At 45.9% G+C, this 25,374-nt stretch overlaps 1 protein-coding gene across 1 annotated transcript; it reads right to left on the minus strand.

Annotated features, from left to right (window-relative positions):
• Positions 1-429: 429 nt before the first annotated feature.
• Positions 430-24,085, minus strand: LOC146342049 (immunoglobulin superfamily member 1-like). Its single transcript, XM_084805538.1, has 9 exons — positions 23,868-24,085; positions 23,709-23,744; positions 17,728-18,030; positions 15,635-15,925; positions 13,129-13,419; positions 11,450-11,740; positions 8,003-8,122; positions 7,142-7,179; positions 430-4,047 (listed from the first exon to the last, which is right to left on the minus strand). The coding sequence occupies exons 1-9, from the start codon at positions 23,914-23,916 to the stop codon at positions 3,889-3,891; spliced, it is 1,578 nt and encodes a 525-aa protein (XP_084661664.1). The 5' UTR covers positions 23,917-24,085; the 3' UTR covers positions 430-3,888.
• Positions 24,086-25,374: the final 1,289 nt, after the last annotated feature.

A 25,374-nucleotide genomic window follows, 5' to 3' on the forward strand; every position in this document is an offset into this window, starting at 1 on the left:
AGTCTCCGAAGCAGCCAACTAAACAGTAGTGGGTTGATAAAATTTGAGAAACTGTGATTATGTATAAACATATGCAGCAAGTGCAGCAAGCAAGGAATCCTAATTTTAAGAAAGATATTATGGCACCAGGGTTTCTAGTTGTTTCCTATGTGGAAGTCCTTTAAACTTTTGATCCATTTCCAGTCAAAAACACTTGCCTATATCCTCATATATGCTATATAATGTCTATTTTCATTCTTTCATTAGATAGTGAGCTTCTAGGTTAGGTTGTTTTAGGTTGATAGACTATGGGTTCAATTTACACAGGCAAAAGTCCTACAACTCCCAGCATGCATTGGCCAGCAAGGCTGGCTGGGGGATGCTGGGAGTTGTAGGACTTCTTTTTCTATCTAAACATGCATAAGATTACACCCTCACAATGATAATTCTTAAGTTTCTTTATTTCTTTACTGATCTTGTTATATTATTATGTATGTTCTTTTTTCTGTTGCTTTGTCTCTTTTTTAAACTTTAGTTCAAAATAAAACAACATTTCACTGCAAAGACAAGTAATGAATTGAAGGTTAATGTAGGAAATGAATAAGCAAGGATGTGGGCGCAACAATTGTGGATGCAAATTCCACTGACAAAACAACAGGAACAAAGGGAGGATCTGCACTGTGTCCGCTGGCGCATTGAATTCGGTAGACTGGCGAGTTAAATGCCATCGCATTATTCACACTCACCCTGTTTCCCCATTCTAGTACTTCACTGAATGCACAAGAAACATGGTTCACACTTGAGCGCTGTGCTGTTTTCCTGCCCTTAAAGAAGGCGGCTCTCATTGGAGGAGCAGAAACGCTTCCTGTTTCTGCTGATTCCCCGCCCACCGTCCCTCTCTTCCTCTATCCGTGTGTGTGTGTAGGGATGGCGCGAGCATCCTGTTGGGGCTTGAAGCCCACCAAGAAGTTGCCACTCTGCCCTGCCCCCGAACACCAGTTACCTCAGCAAGAAGAGGGGAAGAAAGCAGTGCCTCTTGTCCTCCCCCCATCATTGCTACAGCGGCAGTGGCATGGGAGAGGCTGGTCATTTTCCGTAAGTTCTCCTGGCCTTAGGGAAAATGACCCACTTGTCCCTTGCTGCCGCCGCTGTAGCAGGTGGGGTGGAGGGAAGAAGGAGGCACCTATCCTCTTCTCCCCCCCCACCTGCTGGAGGCCAGGGCGAGAGGCTGGGGGGTGTCTCCCGATGTCATTTTCCCTGCGCCAGCCCTTGACAGCCAGTGTGAGGAAGAGGGGCAGCGGTGGCAGCACCCAGTGCTTGGGTTTGGGGGTGGGGGGTGCTGCTAGCGTCTTCGAAGCTTCAAAGCTTCGAAGAATGCCCTGTTTTTGTCTGCCACTCACGAGATGATGTTAAAATTTGTCCACGGACATTTTTTTTTTGATGTTAGTCCATGAGTAGCGATGACTGTCTGCCTGGATATGTGTGTGTGTTTCTTTCCGTGCTGCGAGCATGGAGGGGACTGTGAAAAAAATTATACTTGTCTGGGCTTGCCTGGGCAAGTGTGCAGAGAAATCAGGCTGGAGAAGCTATGATTTTTCGAAGATTTGAAGATAATGCCTTATTTTTATTTTTTTTAAAAGCCAAAGCAGGGGATAGAAGGAGGTAAAACTTAGTGACATTTGAAGGGATAGAACAACCCCCTGCTCAATGCAAGAAGCCTGATTCCCAGGCGGTCTCCCATCCAAGTACCGACCAGGGCTGACCCTGCTGAGCTTCCGAGATCAGACAAGCGCGCACACATCCAGCTCTTTGGTTGTTGGTGATGAAACTTTGAGTGCTGAGGAAGCTATGCAATCAGTAGCCAGAAGACCGCATGGGGGTGTTGAGAGCTGTGATTCGACAGCAGGGAAATACAAACACTGCCGTATATGGACAGGCGTGGGAGGGGACTACAACCTTATATGGTGATGAACATGGAAGAGCAGAGCACATGAATGGGAAATACCGGAATATCAGGGTATTGAAAGCGGTAGCAGGGAAGTGGGAAATTGCGGTTCCAATACGAAGCGGGGACAGCATAATGTGAAAAACGGGGGACGAAACCTCATTGGAAGCGTAAAAAACCATAAGTGTAGATCGGCCCAATGAAGCAAACAAAGAGACATAAATGCATTCAACCCCAAACAACTGTTGGCTACACACCACTATCCCTGTTCTCACTTTCAAAACCACATCCACTGAACATGTGGAAAGTGGAGTGAGGTTGCGACCCCTGCCTTTGTCCCTGACAGTTATACTTTTGGTGGGAGGTGTGAAAGGGACTGTACATATGTGTAACTATGTACACATGTGTGCAGGTTCTGTATGTGTGATTAGGGTCCAGGCTGCATACAGAGGGCCTACCTGTGTACAGCTGTATGTGTGTTGAGCCTGCTCATGCATTTGGCTGAATGCATGGAGGTGTTGCGTTCATTGGGTGCAATCTTGTTCTTTGCTCTGTGCATTCAGTGAATATTGTTTTGAAGGTGAGGCCATGGCTATTGGTGTCTGTCATCTGCCATTAGTTGGAGAGCAGTCTATCCATGCCATAAATGTTCCTTTAAGTCTGTTTGTTTCCCTGTGTCCACAAGAAAAGCCCTGCTGGATCAGAACAAAGGTCCATCTACTCTAGCATCCTGTTTCCAACAGTGGTCAGTCAGATGTTTTTGGGAAGCCACCAGCAGGGGATGAAGGCAGTAGCTTTTCCTCTGACCTACAAATGTCCTGTCGGTTACAGACATAAATAACTTGAGCCTGCTGGGAAAGCACACTCACTGCATGTTTGTACATACGGTCTTCTCCTTCAGGGTTGATCACTGGGCAAATCAGCTTTTCCCATTTCTGCAGAAGCCAACCATGGAGGCTGCTGACTGGCTGATCAGTGTGAAGTCACTAGGACACTTCCTTCCTCATTTCATTGAACATTTTTTCTTTTTAACTTAAAAAAAAAAATGTTTTAAGAAAAAGCAACCTCCAGATTTCTATTTCTGATGTATTCATACTCTCAGCTTCTGCTAAATGAGAGGAAGGCTTGTGCTCACTTTCCTTGAGAATTTAAAGCAGGGCTATTTCTGTTCCCAATCTTAGACACTTGCTATTTTTAAGCAAAGGAGGCATACAGAATACAAAGGGTTCTGAAGCTTGTCCTATGGAAGTCTAGCAGAGGGTGCCTTGACAATGTTTTATTACTGAACTCAGCAAAGAGATCCTTTGTTTTGTAAATATTTACGTAGCTTATAACGGCAAAAAAACACACAACAACAGCGAATGCAAATGGCGGCTACAGCATTCCCTTTTTTTTGCCATTTTAACCTACGTAAATATTTACGTAGGCTATTATGGCAAAAAAAAAAAAAGGAACACAAATGGTGGCCACTACGCCATTTGTGTTTTTCTTTCTTTTTTGCCGTAATAGCCTACGTAAATATTTACATAGGCTAAAATGGCAAAAAAAAGGGAACGCAAATGGCGGCCGCCATAGGAGCCGCCATTTGCGTTCGTTGTTTTGTGTTTTTTTTGCTGTGATAGGCTACGTAAATACTTACGTAGCCTATCACGGCTTCCACAGGGACGCAAATGGTGTCCCTGTGTTAGCCATGATAGGCTACGTAAGTATTTACATAGCCTATAACAGCTACATGGAAGAAGCGAATGGCGGCTGCAGACGCAGACGCCATTCGCAAGTCAGCGTGGATGGCACCAGGTAGGTGCTCCGTTCCGGGCCCGTTTCACGGGGTGGGGGGGCGGGGGGGCTTTGTTCTGCCACGGATTTCGCGGGGCCGAATGCACGGGCATTCTGCCTCACCGAGATCCGTGGCGGAATTCTCTGACATCCCTACCAGAAGTATCCAGATCCCTGAGACATCCTGCCTATTGGCCATTCCTGGTTCTATTTTTGGCCACTGATGCATAGACACAAGTCTCTGGAACCCTATCAGGAACAGCTGCACGTTCGTTCTGCAGCAAGCAGTGGTTCAAGACAGCGTAGGAAACTTCATCAGGATCTGCTCCAGAATCAGGTTCTAGGGCCTACAGATGAGGGGAAAAAAAGAGATTTCAGGTGCTAGCCTGCCACCACTTTCTCCAGACCACTGACAACGGATGCTCTGGAATAATAAAATAAATCAGACTCAGTCCTATGATATGGCCAGGGAGGAGCCCCACTTGTGCCCCATACCTGCTCAAACTCCCCACTGATATTTTTTTAAAAAACCCTCTGCTCTTTCCTGTGTGTTTACACTGTGCCAGAGTACCCTGTCATCTCCAGTCTCTAAGATCTCTCCCTCAGTGGTGCTGACGCAGATGACAACTTGCACAAGGAGTGGAGTTTTGCTGCACAGGCGCCAGTTAGGGAGAGCTCTTAGATGCTGGAAATGATTGATAAGACTCTCTGGCCAGCTCTCCTCTCTGCAGGTGGGTAGCAGGCGCAGCAGGGGAGTTTGAAACTGCAGCTGGCACCAGACAGGCAGAGCATTTGCCCATGCCGACCTGCCTGGCTGCCATATACGGCCATAAATCCTGCCCCCCAGGCATCAGGTCCTCATAGAGTAGATGCTGAAATGGGTGGAGACTCTTTGCCAATCACAGGATTTATTTTTTAAAAAATTCTCTGCATGTTCAGTGGAGCAGGAAGTGGGTGGCCATTTCCTCCTTCAGAGAGCACATGGCTCATTTTGTAACTGAGGAGCAGCAGAGGAAAAGGAGTGTGCCCTCAAGGAAGAAAAAAAAAAGGATTTTATTTTTTAGTCCAGTCCGGCTTTTCTGCATGAAGCTTTTAACCCACACCTTTACCGAGGCTTCTGTTTCTGGATTCTTTGTGGGGTTGTTGTTGTTGTTTTGAGGGATTTCTTTCTCTGCCTTTCTTTCTATATGTTCCATTACACAACCACTAGGTGGCACTGTGGTATAATGGAATTGCAGAACTACACTAGGTTTCATGCTGCCATTCAGAGGTATACCAGACTTTCCTCCTTAGAAAAAAACAAACGCATGCTAAAATGGTTGCAAAGCATGGGAGAGGCCCTGGACGATGTAAAGGACCTGCAATGTAAAGCAGGTCCTGTAAAGAAGGTTTACCTGCCATGTAAAGGACCTGCAAACTACTCTGAGCGAGTGAGGAATCACAAGCGCACAATGAAGAAAGGCTCTATAGGAGACAGTCACATAGTATACGTTTGTTTTTTCAAAGAAAAGGGGAAAAGCAGTAATCAGGCAAAGAGTCCCCAGTAAACTCTTTGAATAAATCCAGGCCTAAAAGGTAGGTACACTTGCTTCCTTTTTTGGGTGTATATGTGATTCGGGGAGGGGAGGGTGTCAATTTTTAAAGGGTATTATGATCTCCTTTCTGTTTCTTCTCCTTCATTTTGTTTTTGGAAGGGATTTACTATGTTTTACGATTGCTTAGGCAAATTTTTCTCTTTTTATAATGTTTGAAAAAACTGCTCATGAGTTCTGGGTGCTGGGGGTCCGGTACTGGTATTTTTTATTCATTAAAAAAAAACAACCTACTTCTCGTTGCTCATGGTAAATTCTGGCTTTGGACCCCCCCCCCCACCATTTGTGGGTGTGCTTCTTGGCAGGCATGATCTTACAGTTAACGTGCCCCTGTTTCCCCTTTCTGGGTATGGCTTGCTGGCTGCTGTGGATTTGGTATCTGTGTTGGCCTGAGGATATCATCCTCATCATGCACCCCAGTTTCCTCTTTCTAGGTTGTGGCTTAGTGGATGCTGTTGTGGATTAAGAATGGTTTCTATGTTGCTCTGAACGCATTACTGATTATCACAGTCCCCCTCCTCATTGTCATCTTGTATTTTGCTGGCATGATCTAGAATTTCATGTGCCCCAGTTTCTCCGTTTTGTGGCATGGCTTGCTGGATGCTGTGGATTAAGAATGGTTTTCGTGTTGCCCTGAGGACATTGCTATTATTGTTATTATAACAATAATAGCAAAGCACCATCACCCCTACCCCATGTTTTGCAAGCATGATATAGAAAGTCATGTGTCCAGTTTTCCCTTGTGTGGTGTAACTTGCTGGCTGCTGTGGATCGCAAAGACTGGTTCTATGTGTTACTCTGTGGATTTATTCCTCATTCTTATCCCACACACAGAGTCTGGTTTTCAGCCATAACTTTAAAGTTATTTGTCCTTGGTTTCCCGTTTGAAATGGGTTCCTGAGGAACAGAGAGACTTTGGCTCAAAACACTGCATGACTGCGTTGTTGTGCATATCAGACCCAAACTCTCCCTTGTAATCATGATCTCTGCCAAATGACTGGCCTATTGGCCTCAGTGTGTCTCTGTGAGAAATGGGTTGGCTCTGCTTCTGGTGACCTCTTGGCTCTGCCCTTGTTGACCTGCCCTCTGCCCCACCAGCCTCAGGGGGCACCAGCCTTCACTGAAATAAATTCTATGCGGCTGCTTTAGAACAGGAGAGAGTGATAGCTGGAGTTGCCAACAGACCAGCTGAAGGTTGGCATTTGGCCTTCTAGTCCCTCCCCACACCCCATCAAAGTAATCTGCTGCTCAAAAGAGTTGCCAAGCAGAACCAAGCATGCACACAGGCCCATACTGTAACCATGCCATTTCTGAAGGTATGTTTCCAACCAAGTCCTTACTGAAACCTTTGTCATTAAACTGGATGGTTTCTCACTCTGCTTGTCAATAATAGGCATGTAGGCCTTTCACCATGTGGATGCAGATGGAGAGTGTTCATAGAGCAAAACAGAAAATGGCAGCTCTCAACTTAATGCCTAAAGTTCTGGCTGGATGTGACTCTAGTCCATGCTGGCTGGGGTTGATGGGAGTTATAGTCCAAAACCTCTGGAGGACACCATGTTTGGGAAGGCTGCTATAATCCTTTTTTTCTCTTATTGTTCATCCATAGTAAATTAGATGGTTTGGGGCTAACACATTGAAATCCTGTGTCTTTATCAATTCAAGGGTCAAGATCTGGTTCACAATCATAACTGGGGCATTTGTTTATAGCAGTGCACCAGATGTTTTGGATTTCATATCCCATCAGCCCAACCAGCATGACCAGTGGTCAGGAATGCTGGGGGTTGTAGTCCACAACACCTGGACAGCACCAGGTTGTGGAAGGCTGGCTTATAGGCAAGTTTCTTACCTTGTTCACTGGTTGGGTTCTTTCATTGGCAGGGGAGCCTGTAGATCAGAGAGACCCCCATGAGATACTTTGCCCAGTCTATTTCAAATTAAAACTGCAAACCTTCTTCTCACCCTTTGTATTCCAGAGCCTAAGACCCTTGCCTTGATGGAGGAAGCCACTTGCTTAATACCTTCTGTGCTGCATATTGCTCTGCACCAGAAACATTCTGCACCAAGGGTGATACAAATTCAACACGGCGTTTCTGCAATTGATGGAAGTCAAGCCAATTTGCATAGACTCACTGCCTCTGGTACCTCCAGTAGCAGTGGCAGTGAGCCTATGTACGTCAGTTGCTGGGGAACATGGTTGGGAGGGTGCTGTTGTGCTTATGCCTTGCTTGTGGCTTCCTGGTTGACAGCTGGTTGGCCACCGTGTGAACAGCATGCTGGACTAGATGGACCCTTGGTCTGATCCAGCAGGGCTCTTCTTATGTTCTTATGTTCTTATGTTCATATGCATATTATTTATTTATTTATTTATTTATTTATTTTCAGAATTCTTCTTCTTCCAGCTATGAGGTTTCTTCTTCTAACCATCCCCTGACCACTGGGAATCCTGTTCATTGCCCCTGCCCCCCGCAACACTTCCAAGCCTATGCAACCATAAGGACTACCTGCATGTTATTTCTTTTTTCTTGTTTAACAAGAAGACTCTTCTCTGTTTGACACAGTGGCAGGGGACCAACCACCCATGAGAGCAAATACCTCCCCTATGAAATGTGTGGTGATACTGCCCCCATGCGAGGAGGACTTTAAGACCTCCATTATGCATGCTTTCATCCCAGCCATTATAAACCCATCCATCCAGAGTCCTGCTTACCCTTTCTCCTTTTTCTGTACCACAAGAAACCAATCAAGAGCAGGAGGAGAAGCAGAAGGAGAAGGCCCGCAGCGCCACTAGCCCATATGATTGTCGTTTGTCCTGTTGATTTAGATTTATCTGTAAAATCATAGATATTGTGAGTTAAAGTGCTGCAAATGTTTTATGTGGCCCACCCACATTTAGAGCTTTTTTACACGAGGCTGTTAATCACTGTATCTACTTTTGGTTTCGTCGCAGAATTGAGATCCGAACTCTGTACAAAGAACTTTTCTTTTCCTGCTTTTCAACTACATAACCTCTAAATGGCACAGTGCTATAGCAGAATATTTCAATTTCACAAGTAGAAAAGTACTGTTTCTTTCGGTTTCAGAAACAATAGCCATTTTTCCATCTCTAAAAAAATCCAGGGAAAGTGCTCTTAAAAAACAAGGGAAACTGGAGGATCATGACATCATCTAAAGAACCCATAAAGAACATGCGTAATGAATCATAAGCACACAAGAACTGCCTCATGTACAAAAGCTCACAGTATGCAGAACAGCACAGTGTACAGAAACGGTCCTTCTGTCCATCAAAGGTTCTTTTCCGCTGCCCTTGAAATAAGCTTTCACACCCCTTTCTCATCCATCCATTTATAAGTTCCTACTTTTTGACACAAAACCTTTATCTGTTACACACACACACACACACACACACACACAAATATAGGAGTCATTTCCCATGCCAGCCAGGCAGTGTGTATGAATGAAGCAACCATGTTATCAAAGGTAATTGGATGGGGTTTTCCCACGCAATTGGCAGCCCTGCCAGAAAGGTGGACAATTTATTTATTTATTTTTTCATTTCATTTCATTTCTATACCGCCCAATAGCCGAAGCTCTCTGGGCGGTTCACAAAAATTAAAACCAAACAACACAAAATAAAACAATTTAAAATATATAGAACATTAAAACCACAATATAACAATACAACCACAATAAAACCTAGCAGCAGTGCAGGAGTTTAAAATACAGATTTCAAACAGCAAAGATAAAAATTTAGAAAGCTAAAATGCTAAAATGCCTGAGAAAATAAAAAGGTCTTCACCTGGCGCAGAAAGGAATACAATGTAGGCGCCAGGCGAACCTCACTAGGGAGCTCATTCCAGAGCCGGGGTGCCACAGCAGAAAAAGCCCTCCTCCTAGTAGCCACCCGCCTCACTTCCATTGGCAGGGGCTCACGGAGAAGGGCCGCTGATGATGATCTTAAAGTCCGGGCAGGCACACATGGGAGGAGGCGATCCTTCAGGTAACCTGGCCCCAAGCCGTTAAAGGCTTTGAATGTTAACACCAGCACTTTGAATCGGGCCCGGAAATGGACTGGCAGCCAGTGCAGCTGGAAAAGTACTGGCGTAATATGAGCTCGCAGGCCAGTCCCTATTAACAATCTTGCTGCCCTATTTTGGACCAGCTGAAGTTTCCGGACCGTTTTCAAAGGCAGCCCCACGTATAACGCATAGCAGTAATCCAGACGAGAAGTTATCAGAGCATGGATCACTGTAGCTAGGCTATCTCTGTCCAGATAAGGGCGTAGTTGGTATACCAGCCTAAGCTGATAAAAAGTGCTCCGTGCCACTGAGTTCACCTGTGCCTCAAGTGACAGTTCTGGATCCAAGAGCACCCCCAAACTACGAACCTGATCCTTTAGGGGGAGTGCAACCCCCTCCAGAACAGGTTGAATATCACCTAGCCGGGCAGACGAACCACCCACTAACAGTACCTCCGTCTTGTCTGGATTGAGTTTCAGTTTATTAGCCCTCATCCAGTCCATTACCGTGCCCAGGCACTGATTCAGAACAGCCACTGCCTCACCTGGTTTTGATGAGAAAGAGAGGTAGAGCTGGGTATCATCTGCATATTGATGGCACCTCAGCCCACACCTCCGGATAACCTCCCCCAGCCGTTTCATGTAGATGTTAAACAGCATGGGGGATAGAATAGAGCCCTGTGGAACCCCATGGCACAATTGCCATGGTACAGAGCAATAATCCCCCAGCACCACCTTCTGGAATCGGCCATCCAAGTAGGAGCGGAACCACTGTAGTGCAGTGCCTCCAACTCCTAACCCAGACAACCTATCCAGAAGGATACCATGGTCGATGGTATCAAAAGCCGCTGAGAGGTCCAGGAGAATCAACAGGGTCACACTCCCCCTGTCCTTCTCCCAATGACTAGTTCGGAAAGATCCACATGATTGGTTCTGGACTCATTGTTGCTTCATTCACACACATTCCAGTGTGGCTGGTATCATACCATGGAGCCGCAACTCCCACCCATCCTGCTGTATGTATGTGCAAAGGGGAGCCTTGACTTTAATCTACCTGCCTCATACGGAAGGCCAAAAGAGATGAGAAATTGTATATCCATGATCTGACTGTCTGACATTTCTGTTTTTAGTTGAAAGTAGCTGTCGGGGTGGGTTGGGATCAGATTATGGTGGTAGTGCTGGGCAAGGATTAAAAAAAAAAAACTATTTTCCCTTGTGTTGGAGGAATGGGCGTAAGTGTCCTGTTTTTCATTGTATAATCGTATCTCCGGCAGCCTGTAGCCTCCTTAGCGTCCCACACATCAATAAAGCCCTGGGGAAGACATCAGGAGGTAATTTCTCTCACAGGGCTTTTTCATATCAGGAAGTGCAGGCAGCCTGGAAGGCTGCAGAGCAATGAAGAGACATATAATAGAAAGAAAAGACACACACAGCACCCTCAGGCACCCCACAGTGATTAGGTAAGCTCAAAAGCACCACCCAAAGAAATTCAAAATAAACTATAAAAAGCCTTGAGAATGAAGCAGAATAATGGAAGCCTCTTTCATGAGGGAAAAAAACTTTCAGGAAATTGGAGGACAAATTTTGGCTCAGCAGTAGCTCCACCTCTTCCCTGGAGCTAGACATGACACTGACCCCCTCATACCTGCATTGTGGTAGCTGCAAAATAGGGGCTGTCCTGTCAACACTGTTGGTGCTGTTGCAGCATAACCCCCCCCCCCCGAAAAAACCCTTACCAAAAAAGAGAAAGAAGCTGTGCTACAGCCTTTGCCAATGGTGAGTCCTACCTGTAAGAAACAATTGAGTATTTCTCCTCCCCCTAGAGAAATTCAGTGAAATTGTCCCCCTAATTTCTCTGCTCACAAATAGGGTGGAGAATTTCAAGAGGACATTTGTGCACAACTCTCATTTAAATACAGCCATTGGCTTACCACAGTTCCTAGGGCCCCCTATGTCTGACCTGAGTTGCAATGACATTTTGGATTTTGCATTTAGTGAACAATTGTCAATGGACCTAAGCATCCAGATCTTCCATTCCCTACAATGGGAACTTAGGCCCTCATGAAGGTACCTTTGGCAAGTCTAACGCAAAAAGCCCTTCCCTCATGTACAGGGAGTCAGACATACAAGGCTTCTCACCTGTCACAACAAGCTCCACAGACTCACTTGGGTCTGACCACACAAAGCGATTTCCTTTGCGGTGGTATTGACAACTGTAATTCCCCGCAACTTCCAGACTCACTCTGGGAAATGGGAACTCAGCTGTGTTAGTGTCTTCCTTTGTCATCTGTGATATTATGAGCTCTTTGGATTTGTGGAGTGAGAAGTTCAGACTCTTCTCTGGCCCCTGGCACTCGATGGTGACGCCTTCACCTAGAGCGAGTTTCTCCTTTGGTCTCGCCTTGATGAAGGGTTTGGAGAGGCTGGGAACTAAAAATAAGATAAACACAGTGAGGGCATGGAGGTATGCCGCCCAGTATTCCACTCCATCTATCCTGCTTATTCTGACGAGACCAATGGACTCATGTCCCAGTACTGTAAATATTCTGGACAAGGTGCATTTGATGATATCACTGGGAACGCAGAGAACTTGGTATAAGGAATTGGTTTCAATACCCTGAATATCTCCGGAGTTTGTTGAAAGGATGTTTTTAGCTCTTGAGGCTATGAAGAAGCTTGAGTGTTATTGGCAGTGCCAAGTGACATAAAAGAACCACAGACAGTGGCTGCCTGGGGGGTGAGGTCGGAAGTGAACCAGATTCCCAGTGGCCAAGATTCGGGAGCCTGGTACAATTTCCTCCCCTCCCCATTAGTAGCAGATGCAGAAGTAGAGGAATTGCCATTCTATAAATGGAGGGCTCTGAGACAGAATCTGTCCCAGGCCCCAGCAGGCAGCGTGGGAGAAACGACAGAGGCATTTAGCCTCCCATTCCCGCTGTTCAAGCACATTTCGCTCGAAAGGCTACCAGTCTGACTGTTGTGACCTTGGAAGAGGAGCCACTGAGGAGCTTCAGGAAAAGCTGGGGGTGGGGGAAGGAGGAATCCCTGCTTGGGTTTCCCCTCTCCTGAGTCATAGCTCTGCCTACAGCCTCAGGGAGAGCAGGGAATCTACCATCTCCTATGGTCCCTGGGACTCCCACGGGATCGCTCTGCAAAATATAAATTATTATTTCTTTTTATTCAACTAATTTTTGCTGTTGCAAATCCCAATTGTTTATTGTTACTGCTTATTATTTATTGCATAATATATTTATTTTAACTGTGGTTGTTACTATTTTTGTATGTTAATCGCTCAAGGGTACAATCTGCTTAGGCCTGGGCATGCTAGGAATTGTGGGATTTTTTCTGTCTAAACATGCTTAGTATTTCACCCTTAGAGACGTTATTATATTAAGTGGCATGTAAGTATTAGGAATGAATGAATAAAATTGTACAGAGTAAACAAAGTATACAATTTGCATAATTTAAGGATGATACAGAGTTTCATTTTTATTTGGGGAAATCCATATTAACGTCCATGCAGAATGGTTGCATTTTTAGAAACTGTGATGGCGATAAATGCCGCAAATAAAAGCATCCATATGCTTTCCACTCATCCTCAGGGCTTCCTACATCTTTTTCAGGACCCAGATTTTTATTTATTCTGTCCTTAATAATTCTGATCCTGCTCTTAGTGAATTGTTGCCAGGGCAGTTTAAGCACTAGGCTTCCTTGCATTACCATGATCCCCATGCAGGTGTTTGGCTTGGGGAGCCACAATCCTAAAAGCTCCTGACTCTGACAAAGAAATAAAAAAGAACCCAAGTAAATTCCCTTACCTCTCACAACCAGCTCCACGGGCTGACTTGGCTCTGACCACACAAAGGGATTTTCTGTGCAGTGATATTGGCAAGTGTATCTCCCTACATCCTCCAACCTCACCGTGAAGAAAGGGAACTTAGATGTGCCTCCAGCTGGCTCTGCTATCTGTGATGCTATTAGATCCCTTGATTTGTGAAGGGAGAAGTTCAGACCCTTCTTTGGCCCCTGGCACTCAATGGTGAGATTCGCACCCAGAACATGCTGTCCTTCGGGTTCCAGCTTGATGGAGGGTTTGGAGAGGCTGGGATCTAGAGGGAGGAAAAAGTCAGTGAGGTCAGGGGGAGAGTCTACATGGAATGAGAAGCGCTTTTGGTAGTATCTGGGTTTTCATGAGATCGTTTTTGGTCCGTCTCTGACTCACAAAGCAAAAAAGGCAGGGTAAACACTACCTTAAAACCTGCTTTTCATAGGTCACACTGCACTTTAATCCACCTTATTTTGCGGTTGGATGGGCAGAGTCCCGCTAGTAGAAGTGAACATCGTCAACCCCATAGATGCTGCTCAGCCAATGAGAGAGGCTGGCTCCTGCCACTCTCCATGCTCATTTCCTCAGGGAAGTTTAATGGAATACTGTTGGACAGTTTACCCCACACCTCTCCCCCTCACATCCACTGGCTGTGAATCAGCAATATTGAAGCCTGGGGACAGACCAATGGGGGGGGGCAGACAGGAGGCACCTAGGTCCTGCATGGAGGGAAAGGGCTGGAATTACCTCCCTCTGATAGCGCTCTGGAGTCAGTAGCAGCAGTTACTGCTGCCGCCGCCGCCGCTTCCCCAACTGGAATGAAGCCTCCTCCCCCTCCCCGCAAACATGCAGGAAAATCACACACACACAGGGGACTATTCTGAAGGGGAGACATGAATAAATCAGAGGCTGCTATCTGCGAATGAAAAAAGCGAACTGCTGCATTACTCCGAAGGGGAGGCCCAGCACGATCCTGTGACTGGGAAGGTTTGTTCCCAGCCCTGTCCGTGCTCCCTTGCTGTACTGGCCGCCCTTTCTCCTTCCCTCCGTGTATTCCTTAGTTGTAGGTGTACCATGCAACTGCAAAGTTGTAGGTGTATCGCAGTAACGCGACTGCGAAATAGCAGCTGCAGGCTTTTCTTTGTTTGTTTATTAAATTTCTTAATCGCCCATCTGGCTGGTCACCCGGCCACTCTGGGCAATGTACAATGGTACAATTTAAAACAGTAAAATTATACATTAAAACATTATTTAAAAATACCCTAACCCACCCCAAATGCCTGCCTGAATAACCAAGTTTTCAGTGCATGGCGGAAGCTCATTAAAGAGGGGGCATGGCAGAGTTCCCTAGGGAGGGAGTTCCACAGTGTGGGGGCCACCACAGAGAAGGCCCTCTCCCTCGTCCTCACCAGGCTTCTGCTACTGGCTGCCCTTTCTCCTTCTGGTCTTTGTATTCTTTATTGTGCACTACACATAAAATGGCTACTCCACTACTGGGAATGAAACAGCTACTGTTATTCTGAGTGGGAAAAGAAGGCTACCTATTTTGAAAGCAGCCCTACTGCAAATACAGAATAAGAGGGTATGGGGGGGGTGCCCCCACCCCTTGACCATGTCACTTGCAGGTCAAAGCCAGGTCACAGAGGCACGCCCAGGATTTAATGCGGGGGGAAGGAGTACACTGCCACAGAACCACTCTGGAGCCAGATTTAAGAAAAGCAATGGAGTAAAAGGACTTTCTGAAAATGTGGCTTTTGGGGATGGATACTGTGGGATGATGGCGGATCGGCAACAGTATCTGTTGCAAAAGACCCCAATGCATGCCACCACTGCATTAAATTGGCCGTGTAGATTGGCTCATGGAGTCATGTTGCTTGATCTTCAAAGATATACATCCTGGTTATTTGGGCAAGATCAGTAGACTTTTTTTTTTTTTTTTAATGCAGTAGGAATCTGTTTAGCACTGTAAATATCCAGGACTGTATATGTAATGTACAGATGCGTTGAAATAGGGTGAAAAATGAGGTGGGGAATGCCCCCTCCTTTTTTGGCAATTGCGACTGAAGTCGAGGAAGAATGAGGGGACTATCCTTGGATCCTAGAGGGAGAGGAAAGAGAAATCTTGATTACAGGCAATCTGGCTTATCTGCCCTCCTCCTCCCAGATCTAAACCTCACCTTCATCTGCATTGCATTGGCTGACAACATTCAAGCCCATCTGCAGCTTAGTTCCATTGAAAAGAATACCAAAAGGGCATCAACCCATTGTCCCAAGTATTGTCAAGGAAATGCAACCATGTGCTTACCACCATCCCCAGGGCTACCGCTCTCACTTTCTTTGATCCTGCTTTTAGTGAACTGTTGCCAGTGGAGTCTGATCATCCCAAAGCCCGCATGTGGTAGTGTTTGGCTTTGGCAGCCATAACTGCAGAAGCTCCTGCCCCAGGGAATGGGACTTGGAAGGCTGGAGAAAGAAAGCCACCGAGCGAGGCTCCTCACCTCTCACAACCAGCCGCACAGGGTCACTTGGCTCCGACCAGATTAAGGGATTCACTCTGCTTTGATATTGGCAGGTATAACTTCCTGCATCCTTCAGCATCACGTTGTAGAAATGGAACTTGGTTGCGTCTCTGTTTGACTTTGCCGTTCGTGATTCTATGAGGTCTTCTGTTTTGTGCAGGGAGAAGTTTAGGCCTTTCTCTGGCCCCTGGCACTTGATGGTGACCTCCCCGCCTAGAGCATGCTGTCCCCTAGGTTGCACCCTGATGGAGGGTTTGGAGAGTTTGGGATCTAGAGGGAAGAGAGAGACAGTGAGGACATGTGAGTCATGTTGCTTGATATTCAATGTTATGTACCCTGACGATGAGGGATAGGCAACTAATGTCCCCCTAGATATTGTTGGATTGCAACTCCCCTCATCCCTCACCATTGGTTATGCTGGCTAGGACTGATGGGAGTTGCAGTCCAACAACCAAAAGTTGCCCACCCTTGCCGTAGATTCTGATCAGATCAATCAACCCAGCCAACAACAATAGAATTTAATGATTAAAAACTATGCGGGTTTAAGACCAGTGTTAAGGCTACCTCATGTTGGCTGAAGCTCTGCAAAGCCTGGAAATTGGAAGCTAAGGCTAATATCTTAACTGACGTGCCCCATGATCAATGATGATGTTGTGCAATGTGCTTGTTTACAGCTTACCTTCCAGATACCCACACATTTCCTTGGTCTTTCAGGCCCAAATCCAGAGGGGGAGGATGGAGTGCTTGAAACCAGCAAAGTGCTTGAAACCAGCAAAGATGCCCCATGTTGTCCTGGTCCTGTATTCCCTTATGAAGCATCTGAGACTTACTATTTTCAAAGAGGAATCCTCTGTGAGTTGACCCATGCCAGTTTGTTACTTGCTTCAGTAAGGTGGCAAGATGGGTTAAAGAGTGAGAAGGGACCTCTCTTCCAGCAGCAAAGCTAGATGCTTCATAAGGCAATCGAGGACCTGGTAGTTGAGGTTCAGCACCTTTAATAGCTTCGTTAAAGCTCTGCCAGGTTCTAACTGAAACCCAGGGTGGATTTACAGCCCCGCCAAAATCAGAGCCACCAGCCTCCACTGTTACTTGGACAATTGTGACATCTTTGCTGACCACGTTCCCAGAGCATTTTCAAAGGCAGTCCCACATATAATGCATTGCAATAAACCAAGTGGGAGAGGATAGAGTATGCATAAGTGTAGCAAATAGTATGCGTATAATTGTCCAGATAGGATCACAGTTGGGATATCATCCTAAGCTGATAAAAGCCACTCCAAGCCACTGAGGATGCATGTGTCAAGAGACAGTGCTGGATTCAAGAACACACTGAGAGTTCAAGCCTGATCCTTTAGGTAGAGTGCAACAACGTCCAAAACCAGATGAACACCAACTAATTGGGCTACAAATCACCTTCAAACAGTCTTGTCTTGTTTGGACTCAGTCTCAGTTTATTAACTATCATCCAGTCCATTGCTGTGCCCAAGCTCTGTCTCAGGACACCCATTTGCTCACCTAGATTTGATGAAAATGGCTGGGAGTCATCTGGATTACCTCTCTCAGTAGCTCCATGTAGATGTAAATCAGCATGGGGGATAAAATAGAGCCCCGTGGAACCCCATAGCGTAATTGCCAAGTGGCAGGACGATAATCCCCCAGCACCACCTTCTGGATCAGCCATATAGTATGAATGGAACCACTACAATACAGTACCTCCAAACCCAAACCCAAACCCCTAATCCAGACATTTACCATAGTCAATGGTATCAAAAGCCACACCGAGGTCTAAGATAATCAAAAGAGTTGCAATCCCCACATCCCTCTCTTGGCAAAGGTCATTCCACAGGATAACTAAGGCAATTTCCATTCCAAAACTAGGCCAAAAGCCAGCTTGAAATAGATCTAGAAATTGAGTTTCATCCGAGAGAGCATGGAGCTGGCTACCAACCACCCACTCAGATTAAATCAAATGTTAATCAATGCCATTTCCCCATTTGATTTGCAGAAGTAGAAAGTGCAGAACTCCATTTCAGGATCATTTGTCAAATTAATTTAGGAGGACTGAGCCAGACCCTTATCTGTTACGTTGATGTATACAGGATCACTCTGAGCTGACCATTCGTTTGGGTGTGATGATGCAAAGTGATATTGACACCTGTAGATCCCTCCATCAGATCGTTCGACATTGGCAATGGGAAATTCAACCTCATGCTGTTGTGCCTTCTGGGCTATCAAAACATATGGAAGCCCTTCTTTGAGGAGGTAGAACTCGGCACCTTGGTACTTTTCACTCCTACACAGGATGGTAGCATTTCCTCCCAGGGCAACAGCCTCACTGGGACTAACGGAGATGGAAGGCTTGGGATAAGATTCTCCTGGATGAGGGAGAGAACAGAGTGAGATTTTGATGGTGCAGCATCTGCAACAGTCCAGCTTTGTAAAAGGAGAGATATTTGCAACCTCGGTGGGAAATTTGTCTTGGAGGAGAAATATCCACAGGGTCATGATGCATCAAAATCTTGATTTAGAACATGAGCCAATGGCAGATGCATCGTTCAACCTCTTGTTCAGCTTCTTGTTAGCAAGTGGCTCCCCCCCCCCCCCCCGTAGGGACCATATTTCAAAATCAGTAAAATCCAAAAGATCAGCAACATTGGCTCCACCCACTGGTACCCTTTCATAAAAGGAACATTAAACCCACCCCCTTTCCTTGGAAAGAACAGCAATGTGTGCGTGCGTGCGCACTGCCTGTCAGAGCATCTGTTTTTGCAATTCAGCGATTCAGCTTCCCGGCCAAAGCAAATGGCCAAACATTTTCTAAATGTTAAAAGCAGTTAGGGGTGGGGGTGGTCATATCACTGGAGGATGTTTCTGGTGGTTGTTGTTGTTTAAAGAACCCTTCACCTTCTTCTGTTTTCCTGATTAAATCCCCCCACCCCCCAAGCAGTTATGTGTCCCACAGGGAAAAACATACAGGTGCTATATCTGTGCCTCTCTGTCATTGGGCAGATAGCATCAGGGGAGCAATTTAGATCAGAGAAAGGGTTCCCCACCTTTCCCTGTCTGACCCCCACCCTGACTGCTTTTATCATTTAAAAGCCAGCGGTAGATTCAGTCACAGATCTTGCAGTGTTGTGTCTCATTTGGCCTCAAGCCCCAAGGGAACTGTGAAGAGCTGAGGTGCACATCAGGGCATTAGTTGCTCTCCTTCAGGCTGCTGAGATTAAATGAGCATTTCCCTCTGTCTAGTAGAGAGCAGCTGAGGTGCAATGTCAGTGGGGAGATTTTCCCCAAACTCATGTCAGAATACTCCCATCTCGCCCAGTTAGAGCAACCAGCTTGTCTAGAGAAGCCGCTTAGCCTCCTATGCTTGTGTAGCCCATACAGAGGCAAAGGGCTCTCTCCCACTGCGAACAGCAAAAGAGAGCCCTTTGCTTCTGTATTGATCACACAAGAGAAAGAGGCTGAACAGCTCCTCTGGAGAAATTGGTTGAGCGTAGGGAGGGAGGGACAAATCTGTTTTTCTTTCTATAATGTTCGTTCGAACTGAAGTTCACTCCACCCCTTTTCTGGATCACTTTTTTTTTTTTTAAGACCACATAAACATTTGTGTAAATGTTTGTGTGCATGAAAATTCATACACAATGTAGTGCACACAAAAGTTCATATGCATCTTTGTACTCAATTGTCCAGAATATGGACATTTTTTCCAACCACTTCCCTCTAATGTCTCCATTTTGTGTATGCTAGAGGTCAAATGCTAGCAACTGAACTCAATGGAAGGTTCCTCTGGATTCACACTTGGACAAACCAAGATCCAAATAGGTAAGCCTAAGGCAAGGAATTCCCTACAACTCCCTGAATCTCTGACCTCTCCCATCTCAAATTTGTCATTTTGTACCTTGAGAAAAAAATCCTTTTAGTTATTGGTTGGAAATTTGAACTGAAATTGAAACAATAACACACATTTCAACTATGATGTAATTTTGCTGGTGTTTAAGAGATGGCAGAGTGACATCGATTTGCAAAGTATAAGCTCATGTTTGCAGAAATTCTAGGCCTGTAAACGTCTGTGAGTTGGATCCAGGTTTAGGTGTGTGCAATCGCACTGGTGGAAGCAGTCTTCCCTGCTCCCTGCTCCCCATGGTAGCCCCTCCAGCCCCAGGGTTAGGGAAGGGAACCCTGCTAAATGGGTTGAACCATGGTGTGTGTGTGGGAGGGCGATTCTCTGAAAATTGGGTGGAGGAAGCTTCCATAAGCAGAGCCCTTCTACTCATGAAAAACAGATCCTGGATTAAGCCCTGTAAACAGATCCCCTGATTTCTCTGATGGAGAGTCTCTGAGGCTCCAATTCTCCATCAACTTTTTGTTTTCATCATTCCATAGAATATTGTGTTCTGAAAGAATTCACCTTCTCCCTGCTTACGTGAATGAAAGAATAAGTATCTCTATCATTTGAAGGACTGGACTGGACATACAAGAAACCACTGAATGCATTTCATTTCAGGAGTTCTTTAGCAGAGTTCATCAAAATCACAACTAGAAACCAAAAGGGGCATAGATGTTTCTAACTTGAATTTGTGTGAGGTTATTTCCTTTTCCCCCTTCATGGATCACTGCCTTGTTGTGGCGAAGGGGCTTGCGTAACTCAGTGAAGCCATAAGCTATGCCGTGCAGGGCCACCCAAGACGGACAGGTCATGGCAGAGAGTTCTGACAAAATGTGGTCCACTGGAGAAGGAAATGGCAACCCACTCCAGTATTCTTGCCAAGAAAACCCCATGGAACGTATCACAAGGCTAAAAGAGATGACACCGGAAGATGAGCCCCTCAGGTTGGAAGGTGTCCAATATGCTACTGGGGAAGAGCAGAGGGTATTTCCAAGTAGTGCCAGAAAGAGTGAAGCGGCTGGGCCAAACCCGAAGGGACGCTCAGCTGTGGATGTGTCTGGTGGTGAAAAGAAAATCCGATGCTGTAAAGAACAATATTGTTTAGGAACCTGGAATGTCAGATCAATGAATCAAGGTAAGCTGGAGGTGGTCAAACATGAGATGGCAAGATTGAACATCGACATCTTGGGAATCAGCGAACTCAAATGGACAGGCATGGGCGAATTTAATTCAGGTGACCATCATATCTACTATTGTGGGCAAGAATCCCTTAGAAGAAATGGAGTAGCACTCATAGTCAATAAAAGGGTGGGAAAAGTAGTACTGGGGTACAATCTTAAAAATGATAGAATGATCTCAGTATGAATCCAAGGCAAACCATTCAACATCACAGTAATTCAAGTCTATGCCCCAACCACTGAGGCCGAAGAAGCTGAGGTTGATCGGTTCTATGAAGACCTACAACACCTTCTAGAACTAACACCAAAAAAAGATGTCCTCTTCATCATAGGGGATTGGAATGCTAAAGTAGGAAGTCAAGAAATCACCGGGATAACAGGCAGGCATGGCCTTGGTGTACAAAATGAAGCAGGACAAAAGCTAATAGAATTTTGCCAAGAGAACATGCTGATCATAGCAAACACTCTTTTCCAACAGCACAAGAGGCGACTCTACACATGGACGTCACCAGATGGTCAATATCGAAATCAGATTGATTATGTCCTTTGCAGCCAAAGATGGAGAAGCTCCATACAGTCAGTCAAAACAAGTCCTGGAGCTGACTGTGGCTCAGATCATGAGCTGCTTCTTGCAAAATTTCGGCTTAAATTGAAGAACGTAGGGAAAACCACTAAACCGTTCAGGTATGACCTAAATCATATCCCTGATGAATATACAGTGGAGGTGAGGAATAGATTTCAGGGATTAGACCTGATAGACAGAGTGCCTGAGGAACTATGGACGGAGGTCCGTAACATTGTTCAGGAGGCAGCAACGAAATCCATCCCAAAGAAAAAGAAATGCAAGAAAGCAAAGTGGCTGTCTGATGAGGCTTTACAAGTAGCTGAGGAAAGCAGGGAAGTGAAAAGCAAGGGAGAAAGGGGAAGATATATCCAACTGAATGCAGAGTTCCAGAGAATAGCAAGGAGAGACAAGAAGGCCTTCTTCAATGAACAATGCAAAGAAATCGAGGAAAACAACAGAATGGGAAAGACTAGAGATCTCTTCAAGAAAATTGGAGATCTCAAGGGAACGTTTTGTGCAAAGACGGGCATGATAAAGGACAAAGAAGGCAGGGACCTAACAGAAGCAGATGAGATTAAGAAGAGGTGGCAAGAATACACAGAAGAACTATACAGGAAAGATCTGAATGTCCCTGATAGCCATGATAGTGCGGTCACTGAACTTGAGCCGGACATCCTAGAGAGTGAAGTCAAGTGGGCCTTAGGAAGCATTAGTAACAACAAAGCTAGCGGAGATGACAGTATTCCAGCCGAGCTATTTAAAATCCTCAAAGATGATGCTGTTAAAGTGCTGCATTCAATATGCCAACAAATCTGGAACACTCAACAGTGGCCACAAGACTGGAAAAGGTCATTTTACATTCCAATTCCAAAGAAGGGCAACGCCAAAGAGTGTTCAAACTACCGCACAATTGCGCTCATTTCACATGCCAGCAAGGTGATGCTCAAAATCCTACAAGCTAGGCTTCAGCAGTATGCGAACCGAGAACTACCGGAAGTACAAGCTGGGTTTCGAAGAGGCAGAGGAACTAGAGATCAAATCGCCAACATTCGCTGCATCATGGAGAAAGCAAGAGAATTCCAGAAAAACGTCTATTTCTGCTTCATTGACTACGCTAAAGCCTTTGATTGTGTGGATCACAACAAACTGTGGCAAATTCTGAAAGTGATGGGAGTACCAGACCACCTTACCTGTCTCCTGAGAAACCTGTACGAGGGTCAAGAAGCAACAGTAAGAACCAGACATGGAACAACCGATTGGTTCCAAATTGGGAAAGGAGTACGACAAGGCTGCATATTGTCACCCTGCTTATTTAACTTATATGCAGAGTACATCATGAGAAATGCCGGGTTGGATGAATCAGAGGTCGGAATTAAGATTGCTGGGAGAATTATCAACAACCTCCGATATGCAGACGATACCACCCTAATGGCAGAAAGCGAAGAGGATCTCAAGAGCCTCTTGTTGAGGGTGAAAGAGGAGAGTGCAAAAGCTGGTTTGAAACTCAACATTAAAAAAACGAAGATTATGGCATCTGGCCCCATCACTTCCTGGCATATAGAAGGGGAAGAAATGGAAGCAGTGACAGATTTTACTTTCTTGGGCTCCAAGATCACCACAGACGGTGACTGTAGCCCTGAAATTAAAAGACGCTTGCTCCTTGGGAGGAAAGCTATGGCCAACCTAGACAGCATAGTAAGAAGCAGAGACATCACCTTGCCGACAAAGGTCTGTATAATCAAAGCTATGGTTTTCCCAGTAGCAACGTATGGCTGTGAGAGCTGGACTATAAGGAAGGCTGAGCGCCGAAGAATTGATGCTTTCGAACTGTGGTGCTGGAGAAGACTCTTACGAGTGCCCTGGACTGCAAGGAGGTCAAATCAGTCCATCCTAAAGGAAATCAACCCTGAGTGCTCATTGGAAGGACAGATAATGAAGCTGAAGCTCCAATATTTTGGCCACCTAATGCGAAGAAAAAACTCCCTGGAAAAGACCCTGATGCTGGGAAAGACTGAAGGCAAAAGGAGAAGGGGACGGCAGAGGATGAGATGGCTAGATAGCATCACGGATGCAATGAATATGAACTTGAGCACGCTCCGGGAGAGAGCGCAGGACAGGAAGGCCTGGCGTGCTATGGTCCATGGGGTCACGAAGAGTCGGACACGACTGAACGACTGAACAACAACAACAAGAACGGGGAAAGATGGTGCAGCAAAGGGATGCTTTGATTTACATTCCTGCATTGAGCAGGGGGTTGGACTTGATGGCCTTATAGACCCCTTCCAACCCTACTCTTCTATGATTCTAATCAATAAGAAAAGCAGCTTTTGTTGGGACTGGGAGAGGTGTCGACAATTAGCTACTTATCTGCATCCACCGATCACTCCCAATGTTAATATTCTTTTGTTGATTGATACTCACCTCTGGAGATGTGCCACTGTCCACTCAGCCACCATCCTGGAAAGAGAGGATTCCATTAGTGGGAAAATATCTGGGCAACAGGAATCGATACTGGATGTCACATCCTCCCACCCTGTCATTGCACAGACGCTGGTCCCACTATTGGTATGCGATACCAACCAAGGAAGAGGAAATTGTATGAAACCCTCATGTTGTTGAGAGAGACCATTCAGCCTTGTAGATGTCAGTGTCCTTTTCTTAGCTCCACTGTCCCATGAATGGAGATCTTAGTTGGAGACTGCTGCAGCTTCTGAAATACACCACTGCTCTGGGACACAGCTCTTTCCCATTGTGCAGAATTTCTAAGCACAGTTGCCCAAGATCAGGAACCTGCATCATCTGACAAACCACATCCTCTGTCAGGCTGCAGCTCCATCATGAAAAGAAGAGAGGAAATGAACAGATGCAAGAAAGCCCCACTTGAAATTCTGGGGAAGTTCACTCTGGGCTAGATCCTGTGAGAGGGAGACCTTCGGAGCCAAAACAGACATTACTTTAAATCTGTGCCTAGCAGTTTTGTCTTTTTTTCATTTTTATTCTAGAGCAGGTGCGGTAGGCCCAGTCCAGGGGGATTTTAAGATTTGGATTGGGCCCCCTAGATCTACTCTAGAGTGAAATGGGTGGGGAAGACTGCTGCTAAGTACAGAATTAAAGTAATATCTGTTTTAGCCCCTAGAAACACTACTGGGGGAAAGGGAAATGGGTCTCACTGAAGCTAAGAGGCAGGGTTTATCTTGGATATTGCCTCAGCTAGTACTTCTGGGGGAAAAATCCCTAGGTATGGGGGCTGGGGTGGAACAGCTCAGTTTCAGACACAGACACTAAGGAGAACACACTTACCAGACCAAGGCAGTGTAAGAGCTTTGCAAAGCATCTGACAAAGCAGAGAGGTGCTGGGCCAGGGCAGGTGTGCAATTTGTGGTCCTTGAGATGTTGTTGCGCTGCCATCCTAAGCCTCTGAGGGCAGTTGACCTTCAGTGTCTTGACAGGCCAGTCCTCCAAGAGCAGAGGCTGTGCACAGAAGGTACGGAACTCGACCCGCTTCCTGCATATGAGCTTTTTAATGGAAGCGCCATTCAGAAGGCTTGGCAAAATGAAGCCCTGAGTGTTAAGAGCATAAGAAGAGCCATGTTGGATCAGACCAAGGGTCTATCTAGTCCAGCATTCTGTTCACACAGTGGCCAAACAGCTGTCGACCAGGAACCCACAAGCAGGACATGAGTGTAAGAGCACTCTCCTCCCTATGTTCCCCAGCAAGTGGTATACATAGGCATACTGCCTATGGTAATAGAAGCAGCACATAGCCATCAGGACTAGTGGCCTCTGACAGCCTTCTCCTCCAGGTATTTCTCTAACCCCCTTTTAAAGCCATCCAAATTGGTGGCCATCACAACATGTTGTGGTAGCGAATTCCATAGTTTATGCACTGTGTGAAGAAGTACTTCCTTTTATCTGTCTTGAATCTCCCACCAACCAGCTTCATGGGATGACCCCGGGTATTTTGGGAGAGGGAGAAAAAGGTCTCTGTATCCACATTCTCCACACCATGCATAATTTTGTAGACCTATATCATGTCTCCCCTCACCCTCCTTTCTTCCAAGCTAAACAATCCCAGCTGTTGTAACCT

The sequence above is a fragment of the Heloderma suspectum genome, chromosome 6 (genome assembly GCF_057233095.1).
Source record: "Heloderma suspectum isolate Gila_16-S chromosome 6, 16-S_ref, whole genome shotgun sequence".
Taxonomy (NCBI): Eukaryota; Metazoa; Chordata; class Lepidosauria; order Squamata; family Helodermatidae; genus Heloderma; species Heloderma suspectum.

Bases quoted from the DNA above. Each gene is read 5' to 3' on its own strand.
- LOC146342049 (XM_084805538.1), bottom strand. From the start codon at position 23,916: ATGGTCTCTCTCAACAACATGAGGGTTTCATACAATTTCCTCTTCCTT. The intron at 23,745-23,867 runs GTTGGTATCGCA...CTCTCTTTCCAG, and splicing joins ATACAATTTCCTCTTCCTTG to GATGGTGGCTGAGTGGACAG. The intron at 11,741-13,128 runs GTAAGGGAATTT...TCTTATTTTTAG, and splicing joins CGTGGAGCTGGTTGTGAGAG to TTCCCAGCCTCTCCAAACCC.